Source organism: Rhea americana, unplaced genomic scaffold (assembly GCF_003343005.1).
Source record: "Rhea americana isolate MKP2758 unplaced genomic scaffold, rheAme1 scaffold_172, whole genome shotgun sequence".
In the NCBI taxonomy this organism is placed as follows: Eukaryota; Metazoa; Chordata; class Aves; order Rheiformes; family Rheidae; genus Rhea; species Rhea americana.
The window spans coordinates 300,817-321,271 of record NW_028185839.1 but is presented as its reverse complement, the minus strand read 5'-3'; the positions used below and the strand labels follow the sequence as shown (position 1 = coordinate 321,271).

Below are 20,455 nucleotides of genomic sequence, written 5' to 3'. Positions count from 1 at the left end.
TTTTTGTCATTGCTTAGTTGATAATGCAGCTATAATACGTGTACTTTCTGAATTTATATTTCATGGGAAATTTTTAAAGAATGCTTGCTTTCATTTCAAAGTTGAATGATACAGATTTTAAATGTTAGAAGTTTTGTTAAGGTGCAGAGCATCAAATTAGCTCTGGTTGAATTTCCATGGCAATGATTCAGCAAAACACGTATAAGTTGAATTGATTCAAATTGTATTCTTAAATTAGATCCCAACACAAAATATCAGAAACATATCCCCAGAGCATAAAAATACTTCTGGAAACTGGAATCATGGTTTTTAGTATCTGGATCAGTAAGATTCTATCCCACATTCACTGTTGCTTTTAGTGATACTTTAGAAAGACAAACACAAGTACAGCTTACACAGCTGTCTAAACTTAATCCGATTCTGTTTTGCAGTACAGCAGAAATCTTGGCAGGCTCCTGTTGCTAGAATTTCAGTAAGGAAGACAGCAATTCAAGTTTTGGGTTGGTTGCTATGTCCACAGAAGATTGACCATCATTAATAAATGACTGTAGTTAAAAAGATATCTAAATACTTATTCTAGTTTTAGTTATCGAATAAAATAATACTGTTCTGAAGCAATAATGAAATAATAGGCTGTCATACCTGTAACAGTTGTTGTCAAACTTATTGTAACTGGCAAATGCAATTAAAACTCCAAACCCAGCTCCTAAGGAGTAAAATATTTGAGTGGCTGCATCAATCCATACCTGCATAATGAGACCAACATTATTAGTGTTTGGTCAATCCAAAAGATACATCAGGGAAATGCAAAAACTGTACAAGAAAACTGACTGGAGGTCTTGTGAAAATAAATAATCAATGCTCATGAGATTGTAGTGCTTTGCAGCCCCCAAGAACTGTCACATGGAGTACAGTCATGCTCTGAAACTGCTGACCATGAAATGGTAAGTGCCAGAGCAGTGGGCAAGCTCCCAGAGCACACACGCTGTGCCCCCTGTGGGGTATACCCTGTGGAGCTGTACTTCGGAGCTTTGGCCAAGTACCGAAACATTGATAGGATGTTTCTTCTGGGTGACACAAATAGACTTCCTCTAGTGCTTGTTCCAGGTTAGTTGCAAATGTACAACCAGGAATCTAAAAATAGTTAACAGGTCAGGAGCTGCAGAACATTTTCTTTCCCATAATAGAGCTTTCTTCATTTTGTATGATGCTTGCTTGCTTCAGAAGCTGACATATGACTGACATGCTGTGAACAGAATCATCCAAGATATCTGCCACCTTCTTTCCTATTTGACTGAAAGAGTTAGTGATGGTCCTTAAATTTGAGTTTTGATGTAGCAGAGTCACTTTAAGAATTGTCCACTTGGGAAGACATGCTTTTAATGGTTTGTAAGAATAATATTTTTTGAACTGAATCTCCAGCACAATATCCACTCAAGAAGTGCAGGCAGCAATCAGAAACAATGCGATGGTGCTCGCCTCCTGAATTAAATTACAAGCCTGAAAATAGTCTTCTCTGGCTAACAAGGGTTTTATTTATTCAGTAATTACACAGAGATATTTAAATAAACTAAACATCTTCCAGCTAAATTCTAGAACAATAGTGAAATCAGTGGTGTGAATAAACCTTAGCACATCCCAAAATAAGATCTTCAAGGTTTGGCTAAACCTGCCAAATGTTCAAGACATCTCCCTAAAATCAGCCCCAATGTATTTATTTAGCAGTGGTTTACTAACAGTTCCAAGGAGCTTGAATTCCATCTGCCCTGATGGTTTTATGCTAAGCTTTTGTGTTTGGCCCTATCTAAAGAGAGGTTTATCCCATCCTAACATGATATATGAAAACAGTTATGCTAAAATTACCTTTTTATTTCAACAGAGATGCTCTCAATTACTGCCTGCTAAGAACTGTGAACCATTCATTGAATCCTGTTGGCTTTAGAGGGAAATGTAAATTTGTGGGCTACTGAGTTATTATTTCAAAGATGACATAATGAAAAGCAGTCTATGATGTGCTTACTTTATTGCAAACCAGAAAGGCTATGTAGGTGTGATTTTCTCAAATTGCAATTTAGGGCTTAGGTGCCATAAATTTCTCACTGAACAGAGGAAAAAAAAACGAAAAAAAAAACCCCAAAATGGCAATTCATTTAGAAGTAAGATTAATTGCAAAATATTCTCTTTGTTACAACAAAACAGGATGCTAAACAGATGGTGGGGCTGGTTCTTCTACCATTTACACTCACATTGCTCTGGCTTCAACTGAATGTCTTCTGACTGATGTATAGTCTAATATATTTTATGGTAGGATATTAGATTTTTTTTAATATGCATTAAAAATGAAAAAAACATCTTACAGGAGGTTGTAGTCGGTCTTTCCAGCTTCCTTCCTGTTTGCTTAAGCTATTACATAGCTATTACATATTTTTGTGTGTATTCTTTCTCACGTATGTGAATTTAAAGAATTATTGTACTGTGTGGAGAGGAAACGTGCACCCCCAGACATTAATGTAATCTTCAGAAAACTTGTTACTGCATACAAAAGACCAAGTGCCTCCTTCCTGATCTAGAATTCCTGATGTGTCTGATTTAACTCTGTGTTTAATGCTGTTCCTTTTGCAGAACAGAAGCAGAGCTGCCGTTTCACACAGGTGCTCAACTTACTCTTGTGCAACAGAGCCAAGAGAATGATGGCTTTGTAGCTCCTGGACTTTCAGCAAGGTATAGGGTTAGGCATTGGTCTAGTTAAGAGCTGCTCAGATGAATTTCTTTTCTTTATAGAGCTGACCCTTTGAGTTCAAACACCACTGACAATTGTGATGTCTCAAGGTGTGCTCAGTTCTGTGCAGGATTTAGCCCTAGGAGATGAAGGGGGAGATTCATTTAGTGATCAGGGTGCTCTAATGTCTTTTGTAAGAGGACTGGCAGAGTGTGCTCGAACTTATCACTGTTTGAGTTCGACTTACAAAGTTTTTGTGTTGGATAACAATTAATTTGGGAAAAAAAATCCTAATTCAGATTCATGGACACACTGGCTGGAACTAAAGCAGGAGTCTGTTCTTTTGGGGCACGAGGACAAAAATTAAGTGCATAAATCCATTGCACCAGCAGGTGGCCCAGTCCTTGAACAGGAGAAGGCTGATGTGAGAAGCAGTTTGTCTTTAAAGCTGGTCTTCAGTCTTATTTTTCTACAGGAACTTGTTTTTTTTTAAAAAAAGTCATCTCAAAAATTTAGTCTTAGAAACAAATAATCTCAGGGTCAGCCAACTAGCAGCTGCACAAATGTTAAGCCAAGAAAGAACAGCACGCAGAAGTATCCTTCTGAAAGCAGAATGCAGTTACAAGTTTGGAAGCCTAGACTTTGAGCTGATGTGAGCTGGCACAGTTCCGTAGACATCTATTTGAACTTGTAAAGTTTTTGTTTCAAATATCACTTAAAATATCCCTCCAAAATTATCATCTTTATTCATCCTTATATGTTTTTATTTATTTATGCATATGCATAAATGTGAACCACTGCGGTGGCCAGTGCTTTGGTGTCATAGGTTGATGAAACTGCATTATTTGAACTGGGTTTGAGTGTTCCAAACTGGAGTGAGCTGGAGTTTGAGTTCTGGTGAGAACACTCGTATTAAAGGAATCCAAATAAAGGTTATGGCAATCTCCTATAATTACCATTAAAAAAAAACTGAGGAAGGATTGTTTGGCTAGCACTGTATGAAATAGCTCTAGATGCTAACATTCAAGAGATCTTTGTCTGCCTTTTTAATTACTTAGGCAAAATGAGTGCAGTAAAATCAAGATCCAGTGCAGAGGAAGTGCAGAGTGCAACTGTATGCAGACTATCCAGGCATCTCGCTGAAAGCTGTGGATTTCCAAAGCTTTACAAAGCAATTTCTGAAAGTAGTTAATTTCTTTCTAATACAGCTATGTCCTTGCTTTGCTATTTCATATCCATTTGAATAGCGTGGTGGCTGATCCAGAGAGATGTCTCTTTTATAAATGTTTCATGATATTTTTCATGAATAGCACAGCGATAAGATCTATCTGTGGCTATCAGATCTCTGCTGTTTATAGAGCTGAGATGCTGGTGATATTGAGTTATTGACTTCATTGCAGATCTTGCTTTGCAATGGATGAAAAAACTTAGTCCTGAAGTACTCCACAGATTAAGCTGATTTGGTTATATTTCTTTAGAATATCTTACAGTATCATTGAATGATATAGTAAAATGTACATATATCATTTAATGACACTGTACATTGGACTTAGATGATCTCCAGAGGTTCCTTCCAACCTTACAGATTCTGTGATACATTATTTTCAATAAGAACATTACAATTAAGTGTCATTCATTTAAAGGACAATGACTTGCTGGGTTAATCCTGACTTAGTATGTTTACTAGTGTGTTCAAATGCTGGAGTTTTTTATTTACTGTGTTAACATTTAACTTTGTGATTCAAGAAGCAGTCACCTTCTTGATGGAATTTGTAGCTTTTTGAGAACTAATTTTTTGTATGACCCAATCTTCCTGTATAAAGGATATTGCAATCTACAGAGGGCACAGTCAAAGCATGTACTGCTTAAGGGACTGCCAGACCTGAAACTGCCTTCTGACAATTTCTAGTGAACAGAGTAATTTGGATGCTGGTCTTTCACCTACCTGGCAAAGTGGAATAATGCTTATACAAAAGTATGGCTATACCATTTCAGAACTTAGCTTTAATAGTTACAGTTTTAATAATAACAGGAAATAAGAGCAGAAGAGTGCACTTACTGTGGCTTCTTTTAATCTTCTGAAATCTATGTGCAGGTATGCGTTTATTCCATTGTATGCTCCAGGCAAGGTTATGCCATGTATTAACAAGACAAATAATACAACATAAGGCAAAGTGGCTGTTATCCACACAACCTGTAGACAACAGAGATTCCAAAAGTTTATCAGCTGTTACAATAATTTTAAAGAACATGTGAAAAATACAACTCACACTTTCTTGTGTTTGTCTATTCTGTTTTTCTGGAGAAGCTCTTGACTTGTTTTTTACAGGCTGTCTCAAGGGAAAGTGCTCTTAAGTATTATGAGGAGTCCATATGCATGCGTATGAGTATCAGTAGGAGACAATTTTATTGAACAAGACTTGTCGGAGTGTGTTTGCAGTACCAGCGTTCATGTCCAACTRCTGATTAGCTGTTCATCTGAGGGCTGCTGAATAAGTGCAGTGATTGCTTGATGTTAGGTAATGATACTTCCATGAAAATATACACAAAGCTCTCAAATGCATCTAACTCTAGACTTTCTGTGAGGTGTTTTCTGAGGGATGTCAAAAAGTAACTGCAAATTACTTGCAAGGTTATCAGGTAGTTCTCTTGTCACAGCATTGTTTCTCCTGTCACAACATTTTATGTCATAAAAGCAAAACATCTTAAGCCATCAAAACATTAGTAGACTTGTCTGGGAATAGAAGGCACATGCCAGACTATTCAGTCTCTTCAGTATTTTCRCTAATGCTGAATTGAAAATAATATGCCAATAAAATTTGCAGTTTGAAGATCACACAAACAAGACTTGTAGATAAAATAAAGAGTGAATTTGAAATGTGTATTCCATGTTGTAAAGTTCGTATATACAAAGCCTTCTTGCGTGTTTTGGTCTCAGAGGGTCCCTCAGATGCAGTGATTTAGTCTCTTGCTTTCTAAAACTAAAGAGACTTAACAAAGGAGACAAATAATATTGAGAGTTGAGATAGGAGAGTATTGGCTCTACCTTTCCTGAAGTCTTCACGCCTTTCCATAGACTAAAGAAAAGAATGATCACCACCACTAAAAGGCAGAGGGACAGCTGCCAGCGCGGCAAGCCAAGGTCGTGGATGCCACGGCTTTCGTGCAAGTGCAGAACTCCTCGCCTGCGTACAAGACACACAGAAACAAAGCAAAGTCACTTTTATATCTCTCCTGGGGCCAGAGAAAGGGATGCTGTGCTGCAGTACTGATGTCACTTGTGGTTAGTAAATCAGAGTTCTGTGAAGCCACATACTGTGCTGCTTCCCACAGTGCCTTTCTGTTCTGAGTGGCCTGTTTGGTGTCTGCCTAGTAGGTATCTTTGCCATAATGGTAGCACTCTCTCTGCCCCTTCATTGGAAGTGTTTGGGGATTTGGAAATGTCATTCATAGATTCCTGCTTGAACACTGAACAGATGCTCAGAGAGGCAGTAGAGTCTCCATCCTTGGAGAATTTAAAACTTGTCCAGTCAAGGCCCTGAACAGGCTGATTTACTTTTGAAGTTAGCCTTGCACTGAGYAGGGAATTGTAGGACCTTCAGAGATCCTTTTCAACATAAACTGTTGTGCGATTCTACGTATGCGAGCAGCTGACTGCTACCTGCTCCTCAGCAGGTTGCAAAGCTGCTGTCAGTTCCTATTTGAATAGGCCATTGTGAGGCTCTGAATGGGAAAAGGGCCTGCACAGGAAGGGCAACAGTGAGTGAATTTAAAATAGATTTAGCGTTCTGTGTGGCTTACTGAGGTAATGGAGAGGTAGTAGAAGAAATGCTGATGCTTACCAGGGTAGGTTATTCCTTTGAGATCTATGCAGTGAAATWAATTGAAGTGTAGAGAAGACTGTCCCCAAGATTTATTACGCTTATGATTAGAGTTGTCAAAGCACATTTCTACATGCAGGAGGGATATGGGCTAGATATTAGAATGGATCCTCCTTCCTATAACTCAGTTCTACACAGTCGGAAGAGTTTGTTGCTACTTTTTAAAATCTAAATAATTTAGAAGTGTTTTGTTGTACTTAATGCTATATTTGTGAAGAACAACAGTGTTGTAGTTCTCCAACTCCTCCGCATTGAAGGAGAACTGCAGAGCTAACTCCTGGTGGTGATACAGATCTACAGGCTGCTGGCTCAGAGATTCAAATCCTTTGTTTCAGTTCCCATCCAGATAAAATGGTCATAACCTTTTTGTCTYCTCCCTTTTCTCTCTCACCTTTATTTGCTCTACACTGCTTGGGTAAAATAGAAAGTTGATCTCAGTTGGCCTCTCTTAGCGCAGTGACAGGACTAACAAAAGAAATCAGAATAAGCACTTTTCATTAGGGGTACTTGACATATTTTATCAAGGAAACTGCATATTGGAGAAACAGAAGTACAGAGTATTTGCCCATGGTTACTGAGATGCAGAGACTGAAGCCCAAGGCATATAATTCCAGCCCCATTCTCTCTCCAGGCACAATTACTTAATAGATAGATGGGGCTTCACAGTTAACTTAAGTACATCTTACTGAGCCAGAGATGAGTGAAATAGAATTGAATAAGCCCCAAGACAGGTTAAACCCATGTCAACTTAAAGGGGGAAAACTGAAAAATGTCTGTTGTCAATGAATTGTTTAAACTGTAGAAACATTCTAGGGGAAAAAAGACCTATTAGAACAAATCATCTAGTAATATGAAGGAGTTACATACAATTTCGTTTTGATTCCTGAAGTATCAAGATATGATCAGCTAAGAAATAGTAGTTCTACTTTGTAGTTTAGAACATTGAATAAGAAGTGCTATATTTTTGGACTTGTTCTATAATTTTAGCCCTAATTGGGTAAAAGATATTTTCAAAAAGCAACCATCTAAATTAAGCAACTGACCTATTTTTGTTGCATTGTGAGGCTAATAACAAGCAAGGCATTAAAAGGGTAATAATGATCATGTGTCTGTGGCATATATTCAAGAATATTCCTGCTTACATAGAATAAGGGAAGATCAGTTCTCAACTATAACCTGTAGAAACAATAAAGCATAGCGACAGGTAGGCTTCTTGTGGTCTCATCTTAAAAACCCCTATATCTGCAATTAAATGTAAATTAATAAATAGGTGAGTCTCATTCAGTACTTACTTAAAGTGTAAATGGAACCAGCATTTCTGCTGGTAGAGTATACTTGTGCTGGGATCCCAAGATGTAAAAGCATCTCAAGCACAAGGTGCTTGATTCCACTCTATCCAGCTCAGGCAACAATAACAGTGTAGCTGCAAAAGGTTTCCCAAATGTCAGAGCATCCCTCTGGGATCTTGGAGGGATTTTACAGTCTGTGCGATTRCAGTTGCGCTGCTATTGGTGTCAGAGCTGGACATTGTCAAGAAGGTCCTTTGGATTACAAGGTGTATATACACCCTCAGAAAAATTAAATTTGAACTTGCATTCTATATGCCCATTTAAGTCTTTATTCTTCTTTACCAAATATTCTGAATTTGTAAGCAAGTCGTCTTCCCTTGTGTGTTGGCTTTCCAAGAAGCAGCTAGTAATGGGTCTTATTGTTTGGTCTGCTTGCCAGAACTGCTATTTCAGATGTGGGGTTCCTGGGATTTTCAGGAGAATCTCCCATCCAAGAGTTCTATTAATCAGGGCACGGGTTTGTAAAATAGGAAAAGAAAAATACGTCTGTAATAGTCAAAACAGCTATATAGCTGAGCAGCTAAGTGAGGAAAACTTTACAGACAGCTGATGTTCATGAGCTCTCTAATTCCAAGGTGACTTTTGCTTCCTTTTTTCCCCCTTTTTCTTTTTTTTTTCCTTGTGACCTCTGAAGATAAGTCATAGGAGCTTTCTGAAACATGCCCTTTTTGTAGGTTGCAGGGAAGTAGTTCATAAATGTCTATTGGAGGCTATATTAGTGTTCCAGCTGCACAGCAAAGTAAAAAATCCAGTGCGAAGACTGACATTTGGCCTAAGATACGCTCACATCTGAAGAGATGGGGAGAAGCAACTGGTAAAGTATTAGGTAGATTAAACTTTCCTGTCTTGAAGGATATGGGTCTGTGATGTTCTTTGAAAAATGGACGTTTTTTAGGGAAGAGGGAAATTTGAAAACCTAACATTCATGATGTTCATCATAGTTAGTATACATCAGTGATGCTGTAGAAAATATAGTTGGCAGCTCAATTACTTTTTCAGGAGCAGCTGAGGGTACTTTTACCCTATCTCTGTTAAGGTCAGGAGAGTGATAAATCTCTGACTGGATCCTTTAGATTATAGATAGTCACTTCCTTTGTACTGGCTACAAAGAGAAGATATGTGAAATAAGAGATACCATTCAAGAAGCTCTGAGGTCAAAGCACCTGAGTTCTCAGCCCTCTGATCTTACAGCAGTATAATGCAAACTGACCAACGCCGTTCCTGGATTGAAGTTGCCCTAACTGACTGAAGAATTATCCCATTTTCTAACACCGTACTGATGTATACAAGCCATAGTCAAAACGGCATAAGCTTTACAGGTCAGTTGACTGGATATAACCAGGAATGTCTATTCCAAAGTAGACCTGTTGATTTCTCTTAAATCTGTGAGTTAGGGAACCAGATGACATACAGCACCAAATTGTATCATAGTCTCTGTCTGTCAACTTCTTTAAAGTGTATCTATACCTACCAAGAATGGCTTAAATAAAAGCTTCTGAAAGTGACTCTTATTTCAGAAATAGAGGTATTTGTCCAGTTCTACTAAAAAATAAATTCACATAATTGACAACTGAGTCATAGAGAAAGCAGGAAAGCAAAATTGAAGGTATTAAGACAACTGGAATTAGTATTTTGCCTGCAGACGATCATTACTGAAGAAAGAATGAAAGTAGATGAAAAATGCATGCAAAAGGAAGAAGAATATGTTACCTGAGGGGGGGAAGAATGAGAACAAACAATATTAGATGGAGCTGATAAAGTAGAACAGGGATATATTACATTATGTTGAGCAAAATGCAAGAAGAGCTAATAAATCATTTCAGCTTTCTGATATTTTAGTCTGAGTTCTAGCAATATTTAGTTAGTAGAGCCCAAGCATCAAAGAACATGCACATGGCTGTGCTTGTGCCTTTTTTTTTCCCCACTACTATCCCACACTAGACGTAAGAAATTGACTTTTATCATGGATGTGTGTGAAGGAATCTGATTTATGTGAAGACCACTTTCTGTGTAAGGGAGTGTAAATTACATCTGCAATGACTCTGTGATGCTTTTACACACCCAAGACTATGCATCACTATAAATATAGGTCCCAAGACATTTTCTTCCTATCTGCAGAAGTAGCAGGAATGAGAAGGGATTTCAGCTTAAGGTTACATTCAGAGAGTCTACTTTTTCTCTTTGGGAGACTTTATTCTAATCCTCTTCTTTGCCTTGCTTTCTGCTAGGAAGATTCCCCTAGTCACCCAGTAGCTCTGGCACAATTTTTTGCCTCTCTTCCACTCCATGTTCCACCAAAGGAAGGTAGTTCACCTCTCTTGAAACCAGCAGGCTATTTGCTGTACCACTGTCTCCTGCTTTGTYTTTGTGCAGCTGTTGGGTCCTCTTTGATTTGGTGGTAGATCCCAAAGAGCCTACAGGAAGCCCAGCTCCTGGGCATTCCCAGATAACCCCTACTAAAGATGCATTATTGAAGAGGCAGCATGTGGCTGCTTGTGTGATTGGGAGCTGAAGTGTCTAGTTGTAGCCCTTACAATGGGTAATGCGGGACAAATCACAGCTTCTTTCCTCAGTGTACCCATCTATGTAAAATGATTATTATAATTTTTTGCTCTGTCTCCACTCTGAGCAATTAAGAGTATATTCTTTATGGAAATGGTGAATATTTGGGTCTAAACCCGGAGCCAAACCTAATGGAGAAGAAAAATGCTGAGTCTTGGTCTGAAAGTTACTCTGTGTATTTCATCCACAGGCAGAAAAGAGGAGATAAAAGTTTTGGGTGTGGAATTCTTAGATTTATTTCTCAGGCTGGTTCTTTCTAAGAAGCCTCTTACGTAATCCATGCTTAGGGAGACAGACAAGTTTGTGTTTTGGAGATTTAGTAGGTTTTTGTATAAACAGGTCAAGTTAAACGTCTTAGAGTAGGCCTTGTTTTTTTTCCAATCAAAAGTCGATTATAATTTTAGGTTAAAATCCAAGCGTGATTACGTACCTGTGTAACCTGCCTGTCTGTCTGTCTCTGTCTGTCTCTTTCTTGGTAAAAGTTACTGGCCTAAAATTTGTTGCAGTGAATAGATGAGGGTAATTCATCAAAACAAATTTTATGTGTCTTGGATCAGATTTGTTTAGATGGCAAAAATGTCATCAACTTACCAGCAAATTAAGATGTTAACAAACATATCTTATAGTCTGGCAGACTGAGATTCTCACAACAGAAAACTTTTATTAGAAACAAAGTTGTATTTCTTAGTGTTTGAGATCATAATTTCTGAGTTGCAGGTGTATTTTCAATAAATGACTGCTAATATAAAGGATAAAACTTTGACATTAAAATCTGTTCATGACAAGCAAATACATTGTATATGGGTTATGGCTTTGAAAAATAAGGTCTAAGGAGTTAGCCAAGTGCTTTTAAAAGTTAGTAGATGCTTTTGAGTGATCAAACACAAATGTCTTACATAGAATGAGTATCAGTAAAATTGGTAAAATATAAATAGATATAGTCCATGTCTCTGAGCTGTATTCCCTATTCTGGTTGTTTTTATGACTTGAAGCTTAATGCAAATTGTAGATTGAAGATGCTAAAAGGACTGACACTGTATACAGTGTGCAATCTATAGAAATTAAATTACATACTTGATTTAGAAAGCAATTTGAAACATGCTGATTTTGTGATTAGAAGGCTCTCCTACATGTATCTGTTGCCTTATACATTTGAGCAGGGCAGGTTCAGTCATCATTGTTGCCAGTTTCCTTCAGAGTGAAAAAYAGAATTGGTTCTCATTTTCTCTATGGAAGGTTATCTGGATTAAGCACCTGTAGATGGAGTTTGCCAAGCTCGAGGGATTATTAGTTCAGATACAGGACTGCTTAAATTCAGCCATATTGTTTCCAGGGTAGTTTGGGTCCACAAGCTGCATAGCTGCATCTGAACTGCACAGAGCCTGCGTTATATACAAACCCTGCGGACCTGAGTTGACGCTGTACAGATCTAACACCAGTGTCTCAGCACTATACTTCTGGAGCTAAATGCCTCTAAAATATGCATTAAATACCTCTGCCACAACCTGGAGCGCTGGGCAGCATGCTTCAGAAATAGCCCAGTGACTCTGCAGGGGCCAGCTTGTGTTTAGCTGGACCTATTCACTCCAGCTCTGGGCTGGACATGTTGCTGTATTGTGTTTTACCAACACCTTTGGGTTTTTTCAGTTTCTCTGGATATTTCAGCTCCCTCTTGTGTTGGATAATAGAGCTATATAATGGACTTCAAGCTGTATTTTGGGAATCACTTACCAAAAGATAATTTACAAGTGGCACTCTGCTTAACATATAATAAATCATTATTTAATCTGAATGAAACAATATTTCTTTTTGAAGCAGGATAATCCAGAAATGATTCTCACTAAAGTCTTTACTCTGCTTAATTCTCTCATTTAATAGTGCTGATGTCCCTTCCTGTTTGTGCCTCCCTTCAGCATAATATCTGCATAGCACTCTGAAAATGAGGTTTTCAAAATCTGCCTTTACAGCCACTATCTTGAGATATGCAGATAGAAGGGAAACCATTTGACCCTTAAGTTGCTCTAATGAATACTAGACTCATGAAAGACAAATTTGCCAGGAGAAAGTCAACTGTAGGAATTGACCCCTGCACTCCAAACTGAGGACTGCTGAAASTTTTCAACAAATGAATGCTCACTTTGTGGTTTAACATCTGCTGTAATGCTGAGTTCTTTACACAGTGAAGCCAAATTTCTAACCTTTTCATGGATATGTTTAGATGTCATAGTTTTGGATCAGCAAAGCCTGCCTTACAGAGAATAACAAACAAAACACTAATTCTGACGTGACATCGATGTTCTCTTATAGAGAGCATTTGGTGAAGGACAGGTGAGTCCAATAGATGGTTGTTTGTTGTTCAATTATGTACAATACATCTGCTGGCTTTGTCTTTAGTCACATGTGCGGGGGGAGATGTTCCACAGAGAAAGGCTCTGCCTCTGGTTGCCAAGACTTCAGTCTAAGGTAACCTAGAGTAGATGCTTCAGCCACTGACCTAGGCTGTTGTAATTGTTGCTTAGAGCCTTGTACCACTATCAAACTACATAGGACTCTGTATGTAAGGTCAGTAATTTGAATTCCTCCTACAAGTTGGTGCAAAGCGTGCCTATTGCATGCAGTAAACACGTAATGTGCATCTCCTGATATCTGCAATATCTTATAAAAACCCTCTCGAAATTTAAGTTGGCAAAGTGGTCATTCTTCCGTTCTTTTGGATTTGCTACACAAAGGCTTGTTGTGGTTTAGGAATCATTTCCATAAAGTTGTCCAGAGCCTGAGAACATGTGTATGCACTTATATGGATTCACTTCCACGGTACTTGCATTTAATTTCTTTTCTTTTTGTTTAAGTAAATGGTCAACAAATGTGAAGATGTGAACATATGTGGAAAATAAATCTCAAAGCTGCATACATAAATATTTGTGAAATAGCTGTTTTTATTTTGTGCACATGAATACTTGCATCAGAGATTTCTGTGCACTCAGTTGAAAAGGAGAAAGATTACTGTGGTATTAGGCCTATTCCAAAAAAGTCAACGCAGTCAAAAAGGAAATATACAGTGCACAGGGATGCACATGTATAAGCCTCAAACCGCAGGGTAATAAATGATGCACCCAAACATTTGCTAAATGTGACAGTTAGTTAATACRTTTTTCATATCTGAATTAATCTGCTCATGGCTATTCCAGTGAGAAAATGTGGCTATAAGTTGTGCAGATAAAGTATTTAGTAATGTAGCTGATTCTAAGCCCACTGAAGTCAGTAGAGTTCTTCAGTTACTCTTGTAAATTTTCCAGGTTGAAGCTACAGAGCCTGGCTACGATTATGGTTAATCTTTGACTGCATGATCCCTAGGAAGCTAAATAGATGACTCCTACCCAACTTAAAACCTGACAGAAACACGTGGCAACTCTTTCATGGCAATTAAGATTCAAAAGATGAGTAAGTCTAGAGGTTATTACTTTCTCATTGCTTACCAAAACTCTGATATTTGTATAGATGGTGTGGATGTTGCATGAATAAATCTCTTAAAGAAGCTTACAGATAAGAGATCAAATCAATGGAGGCTTGTTGTCCAGGAAAATAAGAGAACTGCTGGTAATTTTTAACATGAGCTTAATGTCTTGTCTTACCAGACATCATTAGTAGAATATAGGGCTATCCATTCTCATGAGTCCTTGTTGTCTGATTTAGTTTTTATTTATAAGCAGAATTGTTTATGCTTGCTTTTGAAAGTGCTCTCTGTCTTTTGAAGAGGTTGCTTCACCTGTATTTGGGGAAGAGTTGCTGTGTCATCCTTTGGAGCACACTGTACAGATCTCTATATTTGACATGATACTGAACAATATGGACTCTTTGGTCCATGATGGTATTTTCTATGAAGACTTGTATGCCAAACCACAAATATTTTGATTTGTAAAAGTAACTTTTGCTTTATAGGACAAGGATTTTTGCAGGATATTGTTGCTTCACACTCTTATTATAGATTCATGCTTATAAATATGGTAGATGTAGACTTTTGTGACTCAACATTGTCTTTCTTCCATGTGCTTAGGCAGCTTTTTTTTWAAAAACAATTACTTGGGTCTGGGCAGTCTTACCTTCACTGAATTGCAAATTCGGTGAATTTCCTTTACTGAATCTGGCATGAAAATTTCCCTATAAAAATGTGTTTTATTTCTTATGCAGAAAAAATGAATTACAGCCCTGAGAACAATGGCTATCAGAAGGAAATAGCTGTAGCTCAATGCATTGTCAACAGTTTCACTAACTATTTTGTTTAAGAAGTTGCCAGGATTTGTTCACAGAGTAGATCATACTTTTTGCAGGAACAGCGCATTCTGAGAAGAATAGTGCTTTTGTTCCTCCAAATTGATATTTTTGATTGTCAGCCTAAATGAAAGCAAGATGGTAGCAAACTCTTCCCAGGCACAAGACCCGAGAGTGCAAGTATAAAGTATGTCCATATTCAGATGAAATATTTAAATCGGAATGCTAGAATAGATATAGGAACTTTTGTTCCAGTGATGCATTTCTGTTCTTCTCAAAAATGTGGTTTTTAATAAATCATTTTAACATATGGATGGATAGAAGGTCATTTGCATTCTGTGTGATTAATTCCAACCCCCTAGGAAGTAAATGAAGTACTGCGTGTCTCCAAAGCAATGTGGAATTCACGTTTGACTGCTAACTGGATTTCTCTTATGACTTACTAGAAGAAGAGTACCAGTTGTTATCAGATTTTGGAGTTCTTTCTTTGCTAACTTTTCGGTGTATAAATATTTTATAATTGATTTCAACCATCTCTAATGAGGTATTGTAGAGGGCCCACTTGATCCAATATTCCTGTTGCAAGCAACTCTCCCATTGACGTCAATGGGATCTTGGCCTGAACTGAGCCTGAAGGACAGCAACTAGACTTATTRAAGTGAAACACTCCAGTGTAGAAACACTTCAACTCAAATTATTGCCTAATTCTTAAGGCTTTAAAACAACAGCCAAATATGTTTGTCAGAGTCCCTCTCTCACTGTCTTGGCATGGAAATTACAGTTTCAAGTCTGAGAGGCTTAGAGGTTTCTTCGCTGCCACCAGTCCTGGTTTCCCCTCCTCCCCCAGACAGCTGGAAGATCTGGCCTACATTCACAGTAAGATTTCCCATCTCTCACTCTAAGTGGTGAAAGTTGTCATACTTCTGTTGAACTTAGTGGTACCTTTCCTTGAATTTCAAGGTGGGAATACAAGGTATGCTCACCTATTCCTACAGTTTATCCCTATGCTGGTGGAGGTAGAATTGCAGAATCAGCTCCAGCAGCTTCATCGATGAAGGAAAATACCTACTCTAAATCAGTGCTTAAAAATGTTAATGTCTTAATCTGTTGCCTGAAAGTAATTGTTTCTTTTACTGCTTATATAACACAACACTGGACATCAGGACAAATCTTGAGAAAGTAAACATGATCGARTAACTTGAAAACAAGCATCTTCATGATGACGTTATTTCAACAGTCTGACTCTTGCACTGTCTTACTTGAGGAAGGACCAGTTATTCCGTCTAAAACTTAGGATTTCTGTCTGTAAGGAGCAGGCTGACCTGGCACACACTATTCTTATCAGGAACTGTAGTTCTCCTCTGGCAAAGATTCGTTTTTTTTTCAAATGACTAATGGCTATCTTAAGGGAAAACTTATGTGTAATTTCTACACAAACACTTGGGTGAAGTTCAACAGTTGTTCAAGTGGTAGCACAAGATGGTGCAAGGACACCCAACAGTCATAAAGGAATCCCAAGAAAGACTAATATAACTGAACTATCAGTATTCAAAGTTTCCGTGGAGAGGTTTTCAGAGGTAATAGTAACCAGTGACAATACACTGCATCCAAAAATGATGCATCATTTTGCAAACCTATTATACTGATGCAAATTTAACGTTGCATCATCAGTCCTGTTTTCTGACTCTGTTGCAAACAGTATGAAACTTCACAATTGGAAGATCCAGTTCTCCCTGTTATAAAAAGATCGTGGGACTGAGTTAGGTTATTTGTTGTTATAAGCAAGAGAACAAATACTATTTTCTGAACTGGTTCTGTTTATTTATTAGGTTGAGTCTGAAAACACATAAACTTCGCATAAGTTTGGGTCCACATCTGAGCTTTGCAGCTGGGCTTGGTGAGCTAATCCAAATACTGGATAAGTGAACAGACTGCCCCTTGAGAGTCCCTGTTTTTGCAGATGGGAAGCAGATCTCATGGGCTGCATTGAGTGGTTATTCTTTCCTTTTTTGCAATATAATCTAGTTGCTAATAACTACGAGGCCTAGAAATTTCAGTACTGTCCCAAAATTCAGGAACCAAATCATAACAAAAACCAAAGTTCCCCCCGCCCCCCTTTTCTTTTCCTTGGCTGACTAGGGTACCTTTTAAAAACTACATCTTGAATATTTTGTGATAAGGAAAGAACCTGAGTATTTCAAGTTTCAGTGTATGGGCAGAATCACAAGTTGAGCTCTGTCCTATACATCAGTGGAACTTCACTCAGATTAAAATATGTTGAATAGATTGAATATTTACTTCACCCCATACAAATGCAAAATAGTACCCCAAGCATGAAACAATGCGCAAATGAATAGAATCACTTTAAATCATTAAAAGCAAGGCAAGAATGCAGGGATTGCATTTTGTTTTTTAAAAAGGCTTAAACAAGCAAATTATAAATAATGCTTTCTTTTTCTTTTTTAAATGCTGTTTATATGGAAGTTGTGTAGCTCCTCATTTGAGGGTGCTGAATATTTTTGTTTCTCATAGTTCACTCCGAAGTCATGTTCTTTAGCTGATTATGTACAGTATCCTTCTGCTATAAATAATCTTTCGTTCAAGTCATCACTGCATCATATAATTTTTTTGTAAGGGCAGTAGATTTCCTACGTGTCATTTTCTGGCATGGTAGTGAGTTCCTTTGAACTCAAAATCCCTTATTAATTGTTTTTAGAAATTGTTTCTCTTTACCCACACCTCTATCAACATATTGCTGTATCACTGCTGATGTGTGTATGCTTTTTTTCAGTGAAGAAAAAGCAGCCACAAATGTTTGAGTTATACAGACAGACACCAAGCTTCCTATCATACTTGAGCCAGGCATGGTGTAATACATATTAAGTTCTTTAGGGTAGCAGTGGTGTCCCTTTGTTCTTACAGGATAGGGCTCACAGCTTAGCTGATATTCATCCCTTCCCAAAACAAATTAATTCCCCCCAAAATTAATTGATCATTCAGATTAATGTAACAGCTGATTCAATTAGCCTGATGCCCAGCCTCCTTTCTCTATCCTGATCAAATCCCATTTTCCCCTGGGGACCCAGAATGTGAATACATATACAGGTTTATATCCTTGTTTTGTAATTTATGTGTTCATTTGTATACCTCTTTGCTTTTGATGTCAAGTGTTTAATTTGAGCATGCCTCTGCATGTCTTGGCCCATACTGCAGAATGCTCTTTCACTTAAGAATTAGAAAAAGCCCAGCTTTTTACAACTGTGGTGCTCTCCTCCCTGCTCAGTGCTTCATCTCACTTCATTAAACTACTGCAGCAGCTGAGCAAACAGAAGTCTGCTCTGATATTTTTTGCAGACAGGGAAACAGGCTAAATCTATTGAAGAAATGATTATTTTCAAACTTCAGTCAGCTCAGTTAGGCATGCAATGGTCTTTTTCATAATATTGCTTTGTATCCTTGTTGTGGCAAAGCTGGCACAAGCAAAAGTGGAATGTGAGGGAAGAGATGTGTGTCTTTTGTGTCCAGYTATATGGCTCAATGGCAAATACTGCATTTTTACTGGAGAAACTGAAGCTCATAGAGGCAAAAGTCTTAGTCACAAACAAACACAGATCAACAGTACAACTGCATTTTAATCTTAGTCTTCTGATGCTTATTTTAGAAGCTGGTTTCTAAACAATTTTACCTTACTCTTAGACATAGAATTTTGAAGAAATAGCAAAGTCAACACTTACTCATAAAATTCAGCAGCTGGAGTGAGCTTGTACTTAGAGTACTTGGTGCCATTGCCAAGAACTGATGCATTGAAGAGTTTGGGATCTGTACAGTTTGGGCTATTCCAACTGTTGCCACAGTTTGTCCAGGGGAGYTCAAATGTGAATGATGAAAATAGATAATATAGGGACCAAGCTATGATAACGTTGTAGTAGAAACCCACGTAAAGWGCTATGAGTATCACTGCATAGCCTACACCTAAAGACAAAGGAAAACTAGATTATACATTGCATTTAACAGTTTAGAAAAATAAAGCCATATATTAATTGCAAGTTCATTTTAGATCTTCAGACTAAAAAGAACTTGTGATGTATACACACGCACATGCATGCACAATATCTTTGACCTTAAAACAAATAATTGCGTTAATGATTTTGAGAGAAGACTGGCTTTTAGCAAATCCATGTTTTGTTTGATGGAAAACAGAAATTAAGCAGTTCAATTGCAAAATTCTGCTCTTGTCCAACTCTGTTTTTTTTTTTTTTCAGTGCAGAGGATTGCAAGCCCATGTTAGGAGTGAAGCTCATTTCATAATGCCAGAATCCTTGGCAACTTTACTTGGAAAAGTAAGGCTCAGGGAGGTTTCCCTGTGCCTCATGCTTCCCCCAGAGGCAGTGTGGAATAAAAATTGATCCCTCTCGTGTTCCCTTCTCAGTGTTGTTCTGCACATTGGCCTCTGTCAGTTTGCAACTGCAAATGTGCATGAAACATGGAGACTCAGTGGTCCTTGGGCACGCCATTAAACCTTGGTGAATATCATACGTGGGGCCAAACTGTCCTTGGACCTTCAAACCATTTCATTATTCCCTCAGGATTACAGAATAGAAATCATGGCAAAATTTTACTCTAAATCTTAAATGTTGGTCATGGTATTTGGTGAATCCCACTATAATGCTCGCTCTGTTGGCCTTGAATGTGTGTTTTGCATTTTTGTGTGGTGAGGTGTGCTTGGAGTGTCTGTCTAGCAAGAGCCACAGAAAATCCTCCTGAAAACGGACATTTTCACCATTTGGGGAGGAAGATTTGGTGCTAATACTAGAGCAGAACAAAGGTTTGTTGTCAGAATTGTTCAGGAAGCTTATTTTACCTTAGCTGATATGATTCTTCCTTTAATCTGTGGGCAGCRGTGTTCTCTGAATCCCACCCCACTGTATTATATTTAACCAGTAGAGACTACAGAGCTCTTTCATGGCTGTCATTGGTGCAGTATTACAATACCTAGGTGTAAACCTTTAGACTAATTTTCTTCAGTTTAGGCATAGATACTGCGTCGGAGGCCTAACAATCACTTGAGAAAGTAAGGAAGAGTGCACACTTCACGTATTCAGTTCTGCTTCAAATGAACGTAAGGAGCAGATGCTGAGTCGGAAGGAGTCAGTGGTTCAGACTGCTGCATCTACCACAATTACTCTTTTCTCTTCAGGAGGCTTTTAATACAGAAGCCAATTTGCTCATTCCTACTGTGAAAAGAAAGATGAAACTGTATCTTGAAATTCTTGTTGCTCAAATGAATCCAGTACATTAACTTTCAAACTCTAGTGATACATTACAATGAATAGAATAGGRAAAAAAAAGTAATTGAGGAGGATGAATGTTAAAATGTTAAATACAAATAATAAGCATTACACTGGATTTTTTTTTTATTATTTGTTTAAAATAAGTTCTTCTGAAGCTCCTCCATTTCAGGAGGACAATGATATTTAATATCAAAGATTGAAAAATACTAGACCAAATGTATCTTAAATGTCACTCCTCTGAGATCATAAGAATGTTCAGAAATGAATTTTCTCTCTTGTTTCTAGTTCTAACATTTTTTTAATGTAATGTTCTACTACCCACACTCTAAAATAAACCCTGGAAAATGCAGAGATGAAAACAGACTGTGTTGCAAAGGTTACAGG

The 20,455-nt window shown here is 37.8% G+C and overlaps 1 protein-coding gene across 1 annotated transcript in view; it reads right to left on the bottom strand.

Annotated features, from left to right (window-relative positions):
* The window catches only part of SLC6A2 (solute carrier family 6 member 2), a 66,692-nt gene that overhangs the window by 24,499 nt on the left and 21,738 nt on the right, over nucleotides 1-20,455 (bottom strand). Inside the window, exons 3-6 of the mRNA XM_085301062.1 lie at nucleotides 18,515-18,752; nucleotides 5,766-5,904; nucleotides 4,779-4,913; nucleotides 643-746 (exon numbers count right to left, since the gene is read on the bottom strand). Of these exons, the coding sequence (XP_085157188.1) occupies nucleotides 643-746; nucleotides 4,779-4,913; nucleotides 5,766-5,904; nucleotides 18,515-18,752 (616 nt within the window). The remainder of the gene's footprint in view (nucleotides 1-642; nucleotides 747-4,778; nucleotides 4,914-5,765; nucleotides 5,905-18,514; nucleotides 18,753-20,455) is intronic.